Source organism: Microtus oregoni, unplaced genomic scaffold (genome assembly GCF_018167655.1).
Source record: "Microtus oregoni isolate MIOR12 unplaced genomic scaffold, Mior012 000015F_ref0000493, whole genome shotgun sequence".
Taxonomy (NCBI): Eukaryota; Metazoa; Chordata; class Mammalia; order Rodentia; family Cricetidae; genus Microtus; species Microtus oregoni.
Window position 1 is genome coordinate 32253303 of NW_024543074.1, and position 19622 is coordinate 32272924.

The following is a 19622-nucleotide window of genomic DNA, read 5'->3' on the forward strand; positions in this document are numbered from 1 at the left end:
CCTGCCTGCTCTGTGGTATTGCAGGTGTGAGGACCTGGAACACATTTATAGTCAACTGATGACAATTAAGGTGAAGGGCATGGCTGGACTCCTGAACAAGCTTCAGAGCAGCTACCTGCCGGCGTTCAGAGCCATGTTCAGAGATGTTGAAGCAGGTGAGGACCAGCGAGCGTTTCCACAAATCTGTTTGACTCTGCGTTTTTCCTTAGCGCTGTGTCTACTCTCTTCCTGACGTCAGAATTTTCACATCCTTATAGATAGAAGGTGTTCTTATCTGGCACAGGATAGCATGGTGGCAGGAATGCCACTTCTGGAAGCAACTGCCTTGTGGGTCAGCTGCCTTGTGACCTTAGATAAAACAAACAACCTCTCTGTGGTTGGAACTCTGGCTCTGGTGCACTAGCTTCCTTGCCTCCCTCAGCCCTTGTGAGATAATCTAGGTGGAAGAATGTTATTAGTTGCAATACACTACGAAGACATGCTGTGATAGAGGTGGCATCTCACCTCTGGAGATCAGGTCCCTCTGCCTTTAGCATCTTGAGGAATCTCTGTTCTGTTTCTAGCATCATTCTGCCTGTCTGTTCAGATAGGTCTACAATTTCCTGTCCCTCTGAGTACTAGATAAGATCAGCCTTTATCAAAATTGCATAGCTGCGAAGGTCTATGATGAGATGTTGATGCATTTTTCCCAGGGCTCCCTCTTCCCTCTTCCCCACCCCTGGTTTCCTACTAAACCACTTCCTTGTTCTTAGTACTATAGGTCAGAATGTGCTTTTAAAGGTATTTTCAACTTGGTATGAATTAAACTTAATCTAAACAGTGGTTTTCAAATACTTTCTTCTCCTTGAGCTTTCTTTAAAGACTCTACCCCCATGTATGCCCAAAATAGAAACCTAATCCAGGTCTACTTGTTCTGTTGACAAGGGTAGTGTCCTGTATCCAGAGCTCCTAGCTGACCTGTTCTCTTACTCTCTCCCGAGAATAAAGGAGTTAGTGCTGTGGTATCTTTTTTGTGTGTGTGTCTCTTTCTTGTTGATTTTAAGATAGCATCTTGCTGTGCGATTCAGGCTGGCCTTGAACTTACTCTGTAGCCCAGGCTGGCCTTGAACTCTAGATTCTTCTGAGGCAGACTCCTAAATGTTAGGCTACAGGCCTGAGCTTCTGAACTACCACACCCAGCTTCAGTGCTGGGGTTTCTGAGGGAAGCTAAGTCACAAAGAAGAGCCACTTCATGAAAAAGACTTTAGAGTCCTTGTCTTTGGGTATCTAATATGGGCTACCAACCAGTATCCCTCAGAAACTGAGGAATAGATAATCCTAAAAACAAAAGAAAACTAAACAAAAACACCAAGAAGAACCCTAGCTCTCTCTGTCTCCATTTGTTTTGGTTTTGTTTGGTTTGTTTTGTTTTGTTTTAATCAAGCTGATTTATCCCTTATTGAAGTAGGAAGTACTTCATGCTTTCTCTAATGTGGTCTTAAGACAGTCAAGTTTCTGTCCAGGTGTTTGAGGAAACATTTGAGTTTTAAAGGGCCCTCAAACAGGGTGTCCTGAAGAGAAGGCTCCTCTATCTATGCCTCAGGCTTCCTTTCAATACCCACATGCCCCCACTTTGTCTATCAGCAGCACAGTAAAGTCCTCTGCCTCAACTCAGTGGTTCCAATGCTCACTGCTGGCCTCCCACAGAGCATTATTACTCTCTTTGGAGCGCCAGGTCATTTGACTGGCTCGCAGAATGCTTCCAATATACCACTTGGGATATAAAGCACAAGCATCCATTCCCATTTATCATGTGTCCCTTGAGCCTCAGGGCAATTGATGCAGAGGTTCAGAGTAAACAGGGGTACCATTCCTTTTGTTCAAGGGCAAAGAGGACTGGTTGAATCACACAGTGAGCCTAGGGAATTACTTAGGCCTTATGGGATGCTATACGTCTAGTGATAGAAAAATTTCTGATATGTTGGAGGTTGCAGCTAATTCAGGGATATTTTGAGTTTCCTTTAAGGTAGTCATAGAGCCTCATCCATCTAATATGACCTAAGACCACCTGCTCTCATAGACACCTGCCCGAGAGGGAAACAGCTGCCGATAAGCCCTTCAGTGTGGCTTCCATTTTGCTGGATTGCTATGCCCCTGCCAGCGCTGCCAGCCTTACCCATTTCCCTATCAGTTAGCACGAGATGACTGCTGAAGGCTTCGCCCTTACAGCTGTGTTCAAGGCGGTTCTTTGGCATTGAAAACCAGCAGAACCTTGTCATCTCCGGTCCACGCTACTCCTCCATTCCCGGCGGCTTCTCTCTCACAAGCACTCGCAAAGAAAGTTCCTGTCAGACACTCGCCAGAGATGCTGCTGTCCCTTAACTGTTTGTTCCAGTCCTGTCACCACACTGCTCTCTGGGAAGATGCCGTTTATACTGCCTCCTGTTTCCATGGCCTGTGAAATGACTTCCCAGATCAGCCTAGTTTTGAGCCTTCCAGATCTTGGCTGTGTCCAAAGTCCTAGAGTTGGGAGGCGTCTGGATCAGCATTTGAAGGCACGCTCTTTTGCGCTTGCCCCATCGCCTGTCTTCACGTCATCTTTGTGGTATCAGCATCAAAATCATCAGCAGACATTTACCAAGGGAAGGGATCTGACAACATAGAGCAGCAGTGTGTGAGGGTGGTGAGTGTGCTGACTAGTACCGTGTCAACTTGACACAAGTTAGAGTCATCTGAGAGGAAGGAGCCTCAGTTGAGAAATTGTTTCCATAAGATCAACCTGTAGGCAAGCCTGTAGGACATTTTCCTAATTAGTGATCGATTGGGGGAGGGCCTTATTTTCTATAAGAAAGCAGACTGAGCAAACCATGAAGAACAAGCCAGCAAGCAGCATCCCTCTGTGGCCTCTGCCTCAGTCCCTGCCTCCAGGTTCCTGCTCTGTTTGAGTTCCCATCTTGACTTCCTTTGATGATGAACTGTGATGTGGAAGGGTAAGCTGAATAAACCCTTTTCCTCCTCAAGTTGCGTTGGTCATGGTGTTTCATCACAGCAATAGTAACCCTGACTGAGACAGGCTGGGAAAGCCGGGAAGACATCCTGATATAGGAATGTTGTCAGCGAGATCTTCTTAGTCCATCACTCTAGGTATTTCACAGTGCTCCGATTTCAGTATTTCTTCAGAAGAGCCGAAAAGCTTTCTGAAACCTTCTTTTCCATCTTCTCAGGTCAGGAAGAAATTGCAGTCTTGGCTTTGCCAGCCCTTCGCTCCCAGACACTGGGGCTCTCTGAGGTAGGTGGTACCCAGCAGGCATGGCTCACCATCTCTAATTCCTTCCAGCCCTGACAGAGGCCCAGGACATCCACGTGCACCTGTCACCGCTCCAGAGACACCTAGACATCCTAGAAAGCCTGGAGTTTCCCGAGGTGAAGGGCAGGCTGAGGCCTCTGCTCCATGTGGTCTGTCTGATTTGGGCCACCTGCAGGTCGTACGGCTCCCCAGGGAGGCTCGCGGTGTTGCTCCAGGAAATCTGCAACCTCCTCATCCAGCAGGTGAGCTGATCTGCGAAGCCCAGCAACGTCTCCCTCGGGGCTGCTTGGCGCATAGAAAGGCATGTGGAAGAGTAAAACGTGGTTTTCCCTTAGGCCGGAAGTAATTGCGGCCCAAAGGATTCTCACATTTGAATTTTATGTTTTCACAAGCCAGCAGTTCCCAAAGAGGCTTTTGGTACTGCTGACACATTGGGGTTGCCCAATCTTGCTTTCTGCCTAAGCCATGCTTGGGGCTGGTAAATCGCAACCTCCTTCATGAGCTGCGTGAGGAATTTGTGTTAAGTCACCAACAAAGCCTAGTAATTCAGAAGGAAGTCTCTGAAGTCAAGGGAATTGCTCCTGACTTAGCACGTGTGAGCTGTGTGTTCCAGCGCAAGCTGCTTGCCTGCTCTGTGCCTCACTGTCCGGTTTATAACGCTGCAGCATAAAGGGAACCATCTCACAGGGGTAACATGTAATGAGGCCAAGGATGTCCGTGCCCGGCACACGCTCAGGGCTCCTTCCTGTGAGCATCTGAGATGCTGCTGTTTGTGTTGCACAGGGTGCTGTGAGCATCTGAGATGCTGCTGTTTGGGTTGCACAGATCATTCCTCCACTTTTTGTTGCTGCTAGTGATTGTTTGTTTTGTTTTGTTTCCCTTGTTTTTGTTTGGTGGTTGAACCCAAGGCCCTTCACATGTTTGATAAGCTCTCTATCAGTGAGCTACATATTTTTAAGTTTTACTTTGAGATAAGACCTCGTTAAATTTCCCAGCCTAGCCTGAAACTTTCTATCCTCCTGTCTCACCTTCCCAAGCAGATAGGAGTCCAGCTGTGTGCCATTCTACTGGCTTTCCTACCCCCTCTTAGGGATTCCTGTAGCACCAAGGCGGTATGGATCTTAGAGTGTACGTGGAGCTAGAAGCCATGGTTTGGGTGACCTTCCTCCGTAGTGACTCCTTTTTGGTACCCAGGGACAATCAGCCCTAAGAAAACAATGAACAAGCTCACAGAATGGCTCATCGTACCCATTGAGCATGTTGAGGCTACAAAATGGTATTACATTTATAAATCCCAGTCAGACATCAGATGAGGGGACAAAAGGAATCTTACAACCTATTACTTGTTTAGAGTATCCCGAAATGCCTTCTGATCTCTGACTGGTCACTTGTCCAATCACAGCATGGTTCAACACACTGTGACTGAAGGAGCACAGACTGTTGGGCTTAAACCCTGACCCAAGATCACCTGTGGAACGGAAAACTTGATCAGAAGTTTTCTGTGTTGTTCTTATGAAAAATATTACCTAGGCAATTATTTCGCTCTGAGATGGTGTTGACATAGTCATGGGATATCCTGTACCTGCCGTTGGGTTCATGGTTACTAATTTATCTACATCCCAGGCCTCTAATTACCTCAACCCGGAAGACCTCCTGAGGAGTGAGGTAGAAGAAAGTCAGAGAAAACTGCAAGTGGTCTCAGACACCTTAAGCTTCTTCAAACGGGCATTTCAGGACAGAAGGGAACATCTCCACATGTACTTCAAAGAGGACTCAGAAGTCAGGAGATGGGATTTCCAGGTGTCTCTGGTCTTTGTGAGGCTGGATGGCTTTCTGGACCGACTGTGTGTGGTAGAGGTGAGTAGATTCATTCACCCCAGGCTCCGGTCCAATGTGGGAGTAAGTCCAACATCTCAGAGGCTACCAGGTAGCCAGAAAGATGTATTTTGGCTCATGGTGACAGAGAGTTTTAGTTTATCGTGGAAGCGAAGTCGGGGTGAGAATGAGCTCCAATTGTGGCAACAGGATCACGTGGCAGTGGATGTTCCAATAGTGATGGGACAGAAGGCAGGGAGCAAGGTTTGAGCCAGCTGCTAAGCTGTAAACTTTGAAGGCCTGCGCCTAGTGCTCTACTTTGATCAGCTAGGCTCTACCTCCTAAGCATTTCACAGCCTCCCAAAATAGTACCACACTGGGGGTCAAGCAACAGAACATGAGAGCCTGTGGTTTGCTGTTGTAGATTCATGCAAGACAGTCACATGTGGTTGGCTGTCAGGACCATTAACAAGTTTCGGTAAATGGCTGTCATTTGGATTGACCAAACAGTGGTGGTTCCATTGGTATTCAGAGATTCTGATCATAGGCACTTGGGGAGAAAGCCCTAGAGATCATTCTGCTACCTCAGCTTATTTGCAAATAAACTTGGGCTGGGAAGTCTTGTGTGCAAAACTGAAAGAGAACAGGTCTTCATACAACCGCCTGTTCTCACAGGCCAGCTGCTTTGGACTTCCCTTCCATTCCCAGACTCCCCAGTGGCTCTAAATCTGAACACTGCTGAGTCCTTGGGCAAGAGAAGCACATCTTATTCATAGTTCTCTCTCCTGCCAAGTATTTAAAAATTACTATGAATTTTTGTTTAAGAACTAGGAAGCAAAGACATGAGACTTTTCCTTTTGCTTTTACAACTCAGAATTTAGTGTCTTACAGTTATGGACTTACTGATTAAATTTTGATATTTTTCAAAAAAGTGTTTTTATCACTTTATTTCTCACCTGTCTGCCTCCCAGACCTTCCCAGCTACCTTTTCTTGAACCACTCCCATGTATCCCCGAACTCTCAAGTTGATGGCTTATTTTATTATTGTTATGTTTTTGCACACACACACACACACACACATATATACACACACTTGTACAACCTGCTGAGTCTGTTCTTGTTTGGATGTACATGAACAACCATTAAGGAGGCTTATCCCTGGGAGAGGCTAATTCTCTTCCCAGAAGACCTTAGTTGCCTATAAGTCTTGGTCTAGGTGCGGGACCCAGTGGCATTCCCATGCTTCCATGTTAACATATTCATTGCTATTGCCTTGTTCTGGTCTCTTTCATACAGTCATTTCTAGCAGGGACAATTCACAGCCAACTTCTTGGTATTCTGGCTCTTACCAACTTTCCAGGCCCTTGTCCCACAGCGTCTCTGAGCAGGGGCTGTGATGTAGATGCATCCACCAAGGCTGGGTTTCCCACAATTCACTGATCTCTATTTTATGTCTGGCTGTGCTTCTCTGTACTGTCTCCATTTGTTGTCAAGTGAGGCTTCTTTGCTGAGGTCTGGTAGTGACACTTATCCAGGAATGGTGGCTCATGCAACCTGATTGAATTTTTGTGGAAAGAATAAGTAGCACATACACAATAAGAAGTGCATGCTTAGGAGTAACTTGAGGGTTTGGGGGTCCAGTTCAATGTTAGACCAATAGCTAAGGGACAGAGAAGGAAATAGACTTTGGTTCCAAGCTATTGGTAGCAGAAATTTGGGGTGAAGAGAGATGTGGTGTGGGAATGCTGTAACAAACCTACCAAACCATCAGATGACAGAGATAAAACAATCATAGACTAAATCTCTTCATGTCAATTTTTTAAATGCATATTTAAAAAATTCTCCAGGCACTGAGCTAAGTGCTAGGATTCAGAGATGAATAGAACGTAGTTTTGCCTGAATAACTTTCCGGACCTACAGTCATGGCATGGGAAAAGAGAGACAAATTAGCACAGAACATCCAGGGTAGAAAGATAGATACAGAATCAGTCAACTTTCCTAAGGTGAACTGAATGTCATAATAAAAGTACATTTGGGTTACTGGGATCAAAAGATGGGGGGGGGGGACCCTAACCCAGGAGAGCTTTGAAAAAATAGCAAAGAGCACAAGAGGAAATCAATTCTGAACTGGAAAAAGAATTCACTGGAGAAAGGCATAAAGGCAGAAAAATATGCAAGAGAAGCCAGAAGCTAGATTTTATGAAAGGCATACCTTAAACCTTTCATCAGAATCAGGAGGGTATTAATAATTGATATCCAGCATCATCCTAAATGCCTCATTTTCTCTCAGCTGTTTCCGGCACAACTCCTGCGGCTCAGCCCCTATTCCCATCCCCCTCCGCTCATTATTCCTCTCATCTCCCACATCAACTCCTCACTGTTTAGCCAAGGTGATGGCCACCCTGGTCTCTGGGATGACCATGGAGGAATAATCACCTCTGTAGCATGGCAACGGTCATGTTTGCGGGCTCTCTCTTCAGTCTTGAAATAAGCTTCCAATAGCTGTTCAGGAGAGGTCTTCAGCCTGGGACACACATGCTAATGGTATGACTTTGCATATAGACAGCTGTTTTAAACTAAGGGCACCTAATCTGCATGGGGTATCAGTAAATATTAGCACAACTGGCCACATCCTCCCCAGAGCCATCACCTCACTTTGGTCCCTTCTCAGGCTTCTTTTTCCTGAACCAAAGGCCCAGATACGTAAAGAACAGTTGCTCTGACTTGACTGAAAAGGAACTAGGATACCCTCTGTTCTCTGTCCCTAGAGGGGACTTGGATACCCTCTGCCCTTGGTCCGTTGCTTCTGCCCCTCCAAAGTTGTCTGTCTTGTATTACTCCTTTGCCCCTGGGCACAGCAACTCCCCTTCTCTGTCATCTCTCAGTGTTGGCTCAGATTCATCCCCCTTGCCCTTTGCTGTCTCCACTCCCCCTCCCACCTCCTCTCTCCTCAGCTCAGTGCAGAAGGACAGGGGACTATCGATCGTCTTCTGGCGTATTTCATGTAGCCCTTTAGTTAACATTCCGAGTATCACAGTGATCAATGCCTGTTTGAAATGGGATTAATCTGCTTCTCTCCAGCAAGAATTAGCATGAACTTAACCTTCTTCATCTTCTATTCTAATGCAATGTGTGATCACCATGACGCTGGCGCATGAGATTTAATAAATAGAAGTGAACAGAATGACATCGGTGCATTTGGCTCTTCTCCGCTCACGCTGAGGGCCAGATTACAAGGGGCTGGTTTCTAATCTCCACGGTTCTCCCAGCCCTCGTTCCTCTCATCTGTAATGCTCTTTAGCTCTTTACCCTTTTGTTTTTGACATTTTTTTTTTTTCACAAGCATTTTGTTGCTCGGGCCCATTCTTCCCCTCTGGCTGCTTGCTAAAAGAAGGTAGGAGGCAGAGGAGGTATGCAGTAAGGAGGGTGTGTGCCGGGGACAGCTTCCCAGGGCAACGGGATACCAACCTTCTTTCTCAGGGTCAGCATCGCGTGACCTCATCCTTGCTGTGGAAACTTAGGGCTACAAACATAGAGAAATGACACATGCATGAACTTTTCTGGTGTTAGAACATGTGTCATCGCTGTCATTAGAAATGCTAATCATCAATACCCATCTTTAATAAGCAACTCAGTCCAATGCATCTCTTAATTTATCCACAGTCACCCAGTGCAGAATGCGGAGATGGGATTTATTCCCAGAAGCGTTGTACTCTTTTCATCAAACTTTGATATCCTCAGGGAGTTGTAAACATCTCCTTACTCTGCTCCCTTCCTCCCTTCCTTCCTCCATTCCTTCCTTTTCCTCCCTCTCACCATCCTTCCTTCCCTCCCCATCTCTCTGTTTTGAGGGGCTCAACCTTGCTTTTTGGTTTTACTCCTACCCTTACCCATTCTTTTCTATCTTTCCATACCCCATTTTCAACCAGTCTTTATCCCTAAGTAGGTCACTTAGGTAAAGTTCTAGTTCCCATTCCGATTAGACTTTCTGGCTTCACCAAAGGGAATCCCCAACATATCCAAAATCTTTTGCAGTTTGAATAAACAGTCAAGAAACTGAAGAAAAGCAGTCTCCCCATGTCTCTGAATCCCTTGACTCATCCTCCTTCCCGGAACATAGGAACTGGGACATAACACACATGCATACAAGCGTGCACACATGTTTATGCCACAAGACTGTAGGATCTGCACATTCTTGTTTGTTTCTGCTTGCAGCCCCTTCCCTGCAAATGATGCGGGAAGCACTTGGAGAGAGCCCTCATCTCTTTCATTATAAAATGCCCGGGATTCACTTGGAGATGCAATGATTTCCTGCTGGGGCTCTATGCAGAGTGATTAGCGAGGAGAGAGGTAATAAGCTGACCTGAGATACCACATTTCCTTGGGGTCCCTTTGCCAGCTCCAGCCACTTTGTCCAGCCTCTTTTCATTCCTGGTCTAATTGGGCTGGCTTCCCTTTCAGCCCAGCTTGAACACGTGGTCACATGTGAGACCATTAGCTGCATAAGGTCGGTGGCAGTCGAGAAGGTAAAGAAAACAGTCTTTTTTCAGATGACCTTTTGAGATTTTCATCTGAGAGGAGCTGCTCTGTGCTGTCCCTTAATGAATTCCGAAGACATTTCTTTTAAGACAGGCAGCCGGCATGCCCTCTCCTTCGGGAATAGAGGAACCGTTGGTGAAGCTTGCCATTGCATCTGCTTTTGATTCTCCATCTCATGGACCAGAGCACAAATTGAACCCCAACTCTCCACCTGCCACCACCATTAAATGTTGCATCGTTTTTGTTTTTATTTTTTTTTTTATAACAATAGGTCCCAATCAACCCAGTAAATCTTCTGGGACCCTGGGGCACATTGTGATACCTGCCTACAAAGAGCTGCAGAGTGTCTCCTGGATAAGCCATACTTATCCAGTATCTAATGACCCCAGGAGGGTCAGAATTATAATGGTAGCACTTTCCTTATGTCATACTATATAGGCTCTTTCCGAAGAACCGCCTCATATGTTAAATATTATTGTCCCAAATCCTGGCCTATATTAAATACCACTGTGCCCATCTACAGTTTGCAAATGAGCTTTGCAATCTCAGTGCCTTGCCCCAGGCCATAGAGCCAGCAAAGAGCAAGACCAGGGTTGTGAGAACATGAGTGTCACAGGTCTCCTACGATATGCATCCTGGCTCCAAGGCTCATAGGCACATCTGTATGCTGCATAATGCATTTCATGGCTTTACTACTGAGATTACTAAACATTGACATTTAAAAATATTTAACCCCATTGGATTAAATTTGCTATTTATCTGTCACTGAAGACTTTTAAATGGGCTGTGAAAAGAGCCTACATCTAAATTGAGTGTTGGTGATGGGTTGTGGTCAGTGCGCAAAATCTGTGTCTGCAGCTCTAGAAATTATTTCTACAGTGCTGTCCACTGTACATCGTACCAGAATCTCCCCAGTGATAACGTGCTCACAGCTCAGGCTGCTCACTCTGTTTGGACTGTCTGAAAGGTAGATGGTTTGTTTTATTTATTGGCGTCCCAGGGTCTGCTCACTGTTGTTGTTTTTTAGATTAAAATGATTACATAGCAGCAGTTACCTAACTTCACCCTTCAAGGTGAGACCACGTCTGCTTGTTTGGGCATCTATTTCTTCCCTCAAACTGGGACCACAGAAGTTTCTTCCTTGCACTTGTCTAAGACCCGTTCAATACTAAGATGTCCTGCCTTTGCTTCCTCCACCCAACTCTTCTCATTCTCACTAATGACTCAGCAGTCGTGGTTGCTAGGTGTTCTGTCACTTCGTCACTTTCTGCTGGCTGTGCAGCAGCTAAGTCAGAGCAGAAACGGCACACCTGCATTCAACAAACACTCATTCAGTGACAAGCATGCTTCCGGACATAGGAGGACCAAACACTCATTCAGTGCCAAGCATGCTTCCGGACATAGGAGGACCCGGGATACCTTTGGAATATTTGCAACCTCCTGGGAAAGGTGGGCAGAACATGACATAATACAACATAATGTTAAATATTACCATGCCAGAGTAAGAAAGCTAAGACAGAAAGAGCAGAGGAGTGGCGCTGGGGGAGGGGAAAGGGGACACTCCATTGATAGGAGTTGAAGGGAAGACCCCAGGCCTTCAAATGAGCCCCCAAATAAATGTGTCTCCCACTACACATTTGTTAGTTAGATAAAACATTCTAAATATCTATCATTTCCTAATAGAGACCCCAGTGGGGTTGCTTTGATGTCTGGGGCCCTCCCTATATGACAGTGGGAGCAGCAGAGATGGACAATCTGTTGTAATAATCTGTAGTTCCTGCAGTGAAGATGTGACCCATTTGTTAAGATGAAGAAAAAATTTTTGGAGAAAATCAATAACTAGACTTTCTCCAAAAGTATAGTGACTGAGTACTGCTTAGGTACCTGCAATCTCTTCCTTATGTTATCAATAAAATGCTTCTCACTGACCACCTAGGAGCATGCTTCAAGTCTTCTGGAGAAATAAGAGTCTATAATGAAATTATCATCTCATTTTCTGCTATATGCAAACATGTCAAGCTGTGTTTATCTTTTAAACATGGTTACAGAGGATTTCCTAACAAATTAAAACGATGTCCACACCATTGTGAAGAATAACGACCGAGGAAATAGTGCAAGGCTCAGCTATCTACCATCAAAGTCGATTGCTTTTAAACAGAATCCATTGGTTTTCTTCTAAGCGTATCAAGTTGAACATAGTTGCTTATTTGAGTTGGGGGTCTCGCTATGTAGCCCAGGCTGGCCTAGAATTCACGGTCCTCACTCAGCCTCCCAAGCAGTGGGATTATATGTGTGTCCACATTCCCAGCCCATATCTTACGGTTATTTGAATTGTGCAAATTTATGAAACTCGGTTGTGATGATGTGTCATGTGTATAGAGTGGGATGATCAAACCATAGTGGTTAACATGGCCTTAACCATTTAAAAGCCTTTTACTAATTAACACATAGTCACCATAAGAATTGTGGAGTACGCTGTGATATTTCAGTGCTTTGTGAAGTACATATTATCAAGTCAGGGTGATCAATAGTTTCCATGTTCCCATTATGCTATCAAGCCTTTAAGTTCCTCCTTTCTATCCTTTTATCAAGTGTGCAGGAGTTACAATGAACTGCCAAGCCCCACTATTCTGTGGGAGCCCTAGCCCTCACTCCTATCTGATTATGTTTATGTGCCCATTATTAGACATTATCTACCGCCAGCCCCTTGCTCTGACCATCTCTGTCTCTAGGAGTCCCCGCTGCACTTTCTGAGGGAATTGCTTTTAGATGCTCATGCGAGGAAGGGTGGCTTATTTGCCTTCCTGCCTCTGACTTATTTCACCCCACCTATGGCCTCCAGTTCATAGATTTGAGTGTAAACAATAGCATGTCTTCATTCATAACAGCTTTCACCCAGTCACCCGCTGATGGACATCAGGGTCATTCCCTAACTCATAAGACTATAAGTAGTTTACCAACAGACAGGGGTGTGCAAGTGTCTCTTTAATATTCTGAAGTCATTTCCTTCGGATCCTTTTGTGGAAGGGAATGGAAGTAGATGGTAGATCTATCTACAATTGCTTGGTGCCCCTCCATACTGTTCTCTCTTGTGGCTTTATTAACTTCCTCACTGGCATTTGTGTCTTTGGGACCCTAGCTACCCAAATGGTGCTGAGATACCTCATTATGGTTTCAACTTGCATTTCCTTAAAAACTAGTGGAGTTGAACATTTTTCACAAGCTCAAGAGCCCCCTGATTTTCTTTCATTTTTTTTTAAAAATGTAAATATAAAACTGTCCATGAATAATGACCACATAAACTACCACACTCCCCACAGTAACTGCAGGCCAAAAATGAACCATTGTCTTCATGCAGACTTATTTCTGTTTTCTTCCATGGTTCAAACTCTTTTCTCCCCTCCAGGTAAAAGCCTTAGGCTGGATTTGTGGTGTTTGTGTTATATGTGCTACCTCTACTCTTTTAGGAATTGTGCAAGACATCACAGCGTGAACATTCATGTATCAAATATTGCTCATAAAGTTACAATGTACCATAATACATACATTAGGACTGTGTTCTGGACTGATGACTGGTGGATTCTTTTAGCACAAAAGATATCAATTTTAATTCTGCTACATCGTGTATAGCCTCTATAGCTGATGCTGAGACATCACTGATCCACCTAATCCTTACCTTGTTTTTCATATTTCTTTTTGCAGGAAGTGTCAAATTTTTGTCCTTTACCCAATTTATAGTTGAATTACTTAGCTTTGGGTTACCTAGTGTAGGATTTCCCTCTGTATGCTGTGAATATCATTAGTTAATAAAGGAACTGCTTTGGGCCTCTAACAGAGCTATAGGGGAACAGAGTTAAGTGGGGAAAACTGGGCTGAATGTTGGGAGAAAGAGGATGGAGTCAGGAGAAGCCATGTAGCCCCTGCTAGAGACCGACGCTAGACAGAACTTTATCCAGTAAGCCACAGCCACGTGGAAATACACAAATTAATGGAGATAAGTTAATTTAGGATATAAGTTAGCCAGAAATACACTTAAGTTATTGGCCAAACAGTATTGCAAATAACAAGGTTTCTGTGTGATTATTTTGGGGCTGAGCAGATGAGAACAAACAAGTGACCTCCTACAACAGTTACCAAGTTTTTAAAGTACCTTATATATTCTGGTTGTTATTTTCCCATTGTGAATCGGCTGTAACACTTTGCTCATCCACAGTTGTCTTGTCACTCTGTTGTTTCCTTTGCTGTGAAGAAGCTGGCAATCTCATCCATCCCTGCAGATCCACCCTCACTTCCGCATCCTCTGCTTTGGAGGTCTTATCCAAAAAGCCATTGCTTATACTGATGTCTTGAAGCATTTTCATATGCTCTCTCTTCTTCTTCTTCTTCTTCTTCTTCTTCTTCTTCTTCTTCTTCTTCTTCTTCTTCTTCTTCCTCTTCCTCTTCTTCCTCTTCTTCCTCTTCTTCCTCTTCTTCCTCTTCCTCCTCTTCCTCCTCCTCCTCCTCTCCATTTTCTCTCCTCCCTTCTTCCTTCTCCCCCATCTCCTTTTTCCCTTTTCTAATTCTGAGGATAGAACTGGAGACAGGTGCCCTCTCTATGATGTTAATCCTAATATTTTAAAGTAGTGATTTCCTCACCCTGCCCCAGGAGGCAGAAGCTTTGATTCTTGCGCCTGGTCTCTTCTTTGCTGCTGTCCTTGTCCTGCCTCTTCTAATGATGATGCCTCAGCCTGACTGAAGGAATAGACTTCTGAATGGTTGCCAGAAGCTTCCTGGGTGACCTCCTGGCCATGTGGGAAGGTGCTGGCTCCTTCTCACTGCTGTGCCTCTCTTATTACTTCTGGACTTGGTGTCAGTAGCAGTATGGAAAGTGTTGGAGTAGAGGCAGGACCTGATGTGTCCCAGCATGGGTGGGGTACTAGGACCCGCTCTTGCCCTTCTAACCTCTTCATGTTGGAGGACCCTTCCCAAGGGTCCTTGCAAACTGTTTGTAGAATGACTTATAACCTTTAGCTTCATCTCTCCGTGGGAGTAATAGGTCCATAGTCTGAGGGTTCTGACAGCAAGCGTGGTTTAGTTTGGAGCTTTAGTGATTTTAGACAGGTATTCACAAGGGATCAATTCGATCTTCCCCATTCAGCACTCTCAGAAGGCATTTACACTATTAGATGTGACATGACGTCCATAGCCTTGAAAGGGACACCTCCCCAATGCTTTTGGGCTATGTCATCCATCTGCTATTTAATTCTGAGCACAGCAGGGATGTGGTGTGTCTGTGGTGACAATAATACACACTGTGTCCTGGCGTGCACTTCAATCCTATGCCTGCACTAACTGGAGTTAGTTAGCCCACCACAGTGTCATGGAGCGTTAACATGGAGAAACCCAACAGAGCGATGGTAAGTGACTGCCTTCTCTCTCTGAGATGGAATGAGGTTTGACCTGCCCCAGGACACTTGTGCTGGAAGATGATGGTAGAGGGACTTGTAAGAAGGCCAGTGCCACCTCTGAATTGGTATTCCAGGCTGTTTGTAGGGTTAACTCCTATCAGTACCCTCTTGAACACAGGTCCTCAAATGCACTATTAAATAAGACTGGCCCTGATCATCCTGCCTCCATTCCCTCGGTGCTGGGAGTACAGGCATGCATCACTAGCCTGGCTTGACACTGACTTTTTAAAATAAAAATCCACACTGAACCCACCGATTCTTACCAATATGTAACAGAACCCAGAGATGCTGAAACATACATTTTTTGATTTGCTTGTTTACTCTGGCTTCTGTGAATCCACCTTATCTGTACTTTTTCTTCAGTATTTCATAGGGTTTGAGCAATCCAATCTGATAATAAGGTTAAAAAAAAAATCTAACCAGTCCTTGCATTTTCTTAAGCAACCAGCACCCCTGTAATTTCTGTCTCCTCCATTTGGTAGTGAGGATGAGGGTGGCGAGGGTTCCCTTAACTGTTTGTGAATTGTCCTGATAGGGTCTTCTGAAGACAGCCTTGGATTTTGAGAAGCTGGAGAAGCTTGAGTTCAGTGGCATCCGAGGAAATGCCCTGAGTCAGCAAGTCCAGCAAATGCACGAGGAGTTCGAGGAGATGTACAAGGTCTTCTTGGAGTGCCCTTACGACTGCTTGGACCTCCAGAGCATGGTAGGGCTAGGAGGGGTTAAATCCCTGGCCCCCTTTTTCAGTTGTCTCTATCTGCAGCACCCAAGTGTTCGTTTACCTGTCTTTCTTCTTAAGAATCATCTTCAGCTCTGTGGTCCTAGTGCTTTTGTTATTTATTGTTAGGGTCAGGAGAAATTGTCATCCTTGTGCCATTAGAAAGATCCTAATTATTTTGCATGTAGAGGATAAAAATAAGAAAGAGCTTCTCCCCACCACTGACAGATGCAGATTACTGCTACCTAGAGCTGTCGGCGTGGGAAGACAGGGGAAGCAGTGCCGAATTTATGGCTTCAAAAGTTTGAGCTGAGCAAAACAAGCCAGATGTAAAAGGAGAAATAACTTCATGACCTCTCTTAAACCTGGTATCTAAGATGGTCAAATTGTCAGGTATATCGAGCTCACTAGAATGAACCTGGCCTCTGGGCTGAGACCAAGAGAAATGGGAGGAGTTGGTCAATTACAAAGTATCCTTGATGCAGGGTAAGTGTTCTACAGGTATAATGAACAATGTGGCAATGATAATAGTGCTGTATTATATGTTTGAAATCTGTTGGGGGGGGGTTCTAAGGGCAAACACACACACACGCATGCTTGTGTGTGCACACAGTTCTAGTTATATGAGGGGATGGATTCTTATGGATTTTGAATAAAAAAATCTATATGTTAAACCCACCAATCATGATAGATCCACTCCCTTCTTTGCTTTGATCATTTCACAAGTGTGCACATGAATCAAAACATCACTGCGTACCTTAAACACACCATTTGACCAATCATACTCAATAAAGCTGCTAATAAATTATAAGCTTCAAGCACAGACTGCCAAGCAAAGGCCAGGCATATCGGTAGAAGTTTATTAGCAGTTCAAGGTTAGGTAAAGGAAGCTCACTCAAGATAAGCAAGAGCAAGTACAAATTTTCTAAGATTGGGACACAGAGCCGAGATCTCACCCACAGCCCCCCCACAGCCATAACCTATGAATTCAAAAGCACCAGAGGAGAATAAAGAACTTGCTACCATGGGAAAGGTAATAGATTTCTCCCCAAAGAAAGGAGGATTGCAGGAGAAGAAACTGTAATCCAGAAAGGAAGAACAAAAATTAGGACAGGAATCTGTTCTGAGCATATTCAGTTTCCAAGGACCCTCGCTGGCCAGATCCAGGGTGATGGGACTTAATGAAAATTCCATTAGTTGAAAGAAGAAAGAAGAAAGATAGATTACAAAAGAGAATGTATACACATATTTAATATATATTATACATATGTTACATATATGATGTGTTTGCAACTGTATAACAAATCTCACATATCCCATTTATTTTGTATATATATTATATATAAGTACACATTATATATGTAATGTGGGAAGCCCTTCTGTATATATGTTGCTTTTATTGGTTAATGAATAAAGCTGCTTTGGCCTATGGCAGGACAGAATATAGCCAGGCTGGAAGGGATAGAGAGAGAGAGTAGATGCCATGTAGCTGCTGAAGGAGAAAGTCACCAGAAAAACTTACTGGTAGGCCACAGCCTCGTGATGGTGCATAGATGAGTAGAAATAGTTAATTTAAGATTGAAGAATTAGTTAATAAGAAACTTGAGCTAATAAGCCAAACAGTGTTGTAATTAATACAGTTTCTGTGTGATTATTTGGGTCTGGGAAGCCAGGATTGAATGAGCAGTCTTCACTTAAATATATGTCCATATTTTATACACACATAATGCATACACATATACTTTGCCAGATGTATGAAAGCATACCATAACACCAAAATGCCAATGTAGCTGGAAAGTAGGAATATACTATGTTTTCCTACTTTTCACATGTGAGGCCTGGAGAGATGGCTCAGTGGTTAAGAGTGCTTGTTGCTCTTGTAGAGGACCTGAGTTCAGTTCTCAGCCCCCATGTTGGGCAATTTCAGCTCCAGGAGATTTGACGCCCTCTTCTGGCCCTGCAGGCACCTGTACTCATATGCACACCACACAAACACACTCCTACACATAAATGAAAATAAAAAAATCTTTAAAATGTAAAATAAGAACACATTACTATTGGAAAACAATAATAACAAATAGTAATTCAACAAATTAGAGAGTTGAAGTTCTCTTGAAAATTCCTACACCCTAAGAAGAAAGACACATTTAAGTTTGGTAAGTAAAGGACAATTATTAAAACAGACTTAGATAATTTTTAAAAAATAATTGCTTATCTGCAACTCAAATTTAACTGTGTAGTCTGCATTTTTATTTGCTAAATTAGGAAACTTAAGAATAATGGTTAATTGCCATTTTAGCCAATTAAGGTGTATTTGGAAGGAATAGTGTGTATCCATTTAATTAGCTTACTTTCCTTTTAAAGACTCGATTAATTCAGTTGCTTTGAAAAAGAAAAACATTTTGACTTGGGAGAGGAAGACAAGAAGGCGGTGCCCTTGGGGCTGTAGGCTGCTGAGAAAATCTAGAGTAGTGTGTGCTGACACTGTGGACAGAAGAGAAGGAAACTCGCAAAATGGAAGGGACAAGGACACAGGAAGGCGAGTGGATGGCAAACTCATGTTTCACTCAACTGTGCCATTTGGGTCAGAGTGTCCTGCTACCATGGTGTCATAGTTAGGTTTCGTCCACTTGACACACACCTAGACATTCCTAGGAGAAGACAACTCAGTTGGAGAATTGCCTCCCTTGCATTGGCCTCTGGGCATGTCTGTGGGGCATTTTCTTCCTTATTGATTGGTATGGGAGGTCCCAGCCCACTGTGGGTGAAACCATCCCTAAGCAAGTCGGTCTTGTCTGCATCATAAAGCTAAGCAAGCCAGAAAACCAAGCCAATAAGCAGCTTTCCTTCGTGGCTTCCACTTCAGTTCCTGTCTCCAAGTTTCTGCTCCAACTTCCTTTAATGATGGACTGTAATGTGGAAGTGTGAGCCAAGTAAACCTTTTCCTCTCAAAGGGTTTTTGGTCAGTGTTTTATAAAGCAACAAAGGAGCTAGGATACATGGCGAGGGGTAGAGAATTCAAATAATCTTTGGTTTGACTGTGTTTACCACGAGGGTTAGCAACCAAGACTGTAGTGAGACTGGGTTGCAGAAAATGATGCTTTCCTTACATACATGCGATGTCTCCTCAGGAATTTGAAAATGATGTCCGTGAATTTAACAAGAGAGTGGAAGATCTTGACCGGAGATTGGCGACAATCTTAATTCAAGCTTTTGATGATACACCTGATGTGGAACATGCCTTTAAGGTCAGTGCAAGTGGAGCAGAAGTCTCCGTGAGTTCCCCCTCAACACTCATCAGAGGACAATAAGGCTACCCTTCCAGTTTCTTCCTACAAATATTTCCCCTTGGAGGGTGTGAATATATAATTGGGCTTTTCAGGCAGATCACGTACGAATTTTGAACATGTAAAAATGCTTTGAAAATTAGAGTGATCTTTTTAGACACCATACATCTATCAGTAAGGTCACCATTAAGAGTAAAAATGTCCAGTGTGGTTACTGCCCTGGAAGCATGGCTCAGCAATATCACGGCTGATTAAGCATTAAGGCAAGGTTGACTTAGCCTGGAGCAAAGCATTTACCAAGAAGTGATTTATAGGACCCAGACACAAGTAGCTAGAATAATTCTTGCCCTGGCTCTATTTCTTCCATATTGAGTGGTAAAAGGAATAGAGAAGCTGACAGTGGTGGCACACGCCTTTAATCCCAGTACTTGGGAGACAGAGGTAGGTGGATCTCTGTGAGTTCGAGGCCAGCCTGGTCTGCATAGCAACTTCCAGGAAAGGCTTCAAAGCTATACCGAAAACCCCTATCTCGA

General features: G+C 44.1%; 1 protein-coding gene across 1 annotated transcript in view; it reads left to right on the forward strand.

Moving 5' to 3' along the window:
• Dnah9 (dynein axonemal heavy chain 9) overlaps nucleotides 1–19622 on the forward strand; it is a 336148-nt gene that overhangs the window by 13002 nt on the left and 303524 nt on the right. The window contains exons 4-8 of the mRNA XM_041664051.1: nucleotides 25–155; nucleotides 3317–3528; nucleotides 4910–5143; nucleotides 15623–15790; nucleotides 18934–19050. Coding sequence (XP_041519985.1) covers nucleotides 25–155; nucleotides 3317–3528; nucleotides 4910–5143; nucleotides 15623–15790; nucleotides 18934–19050 — 862 coding nt within the window. The remainder of the gene's footprint in view (nucleotides 1–24; nucleotides 156–3316; nucleotides 3529–4909; nucleotides 5144–15622; nucleotides 15791–18933; nucleotides 19051–19622) is intronic.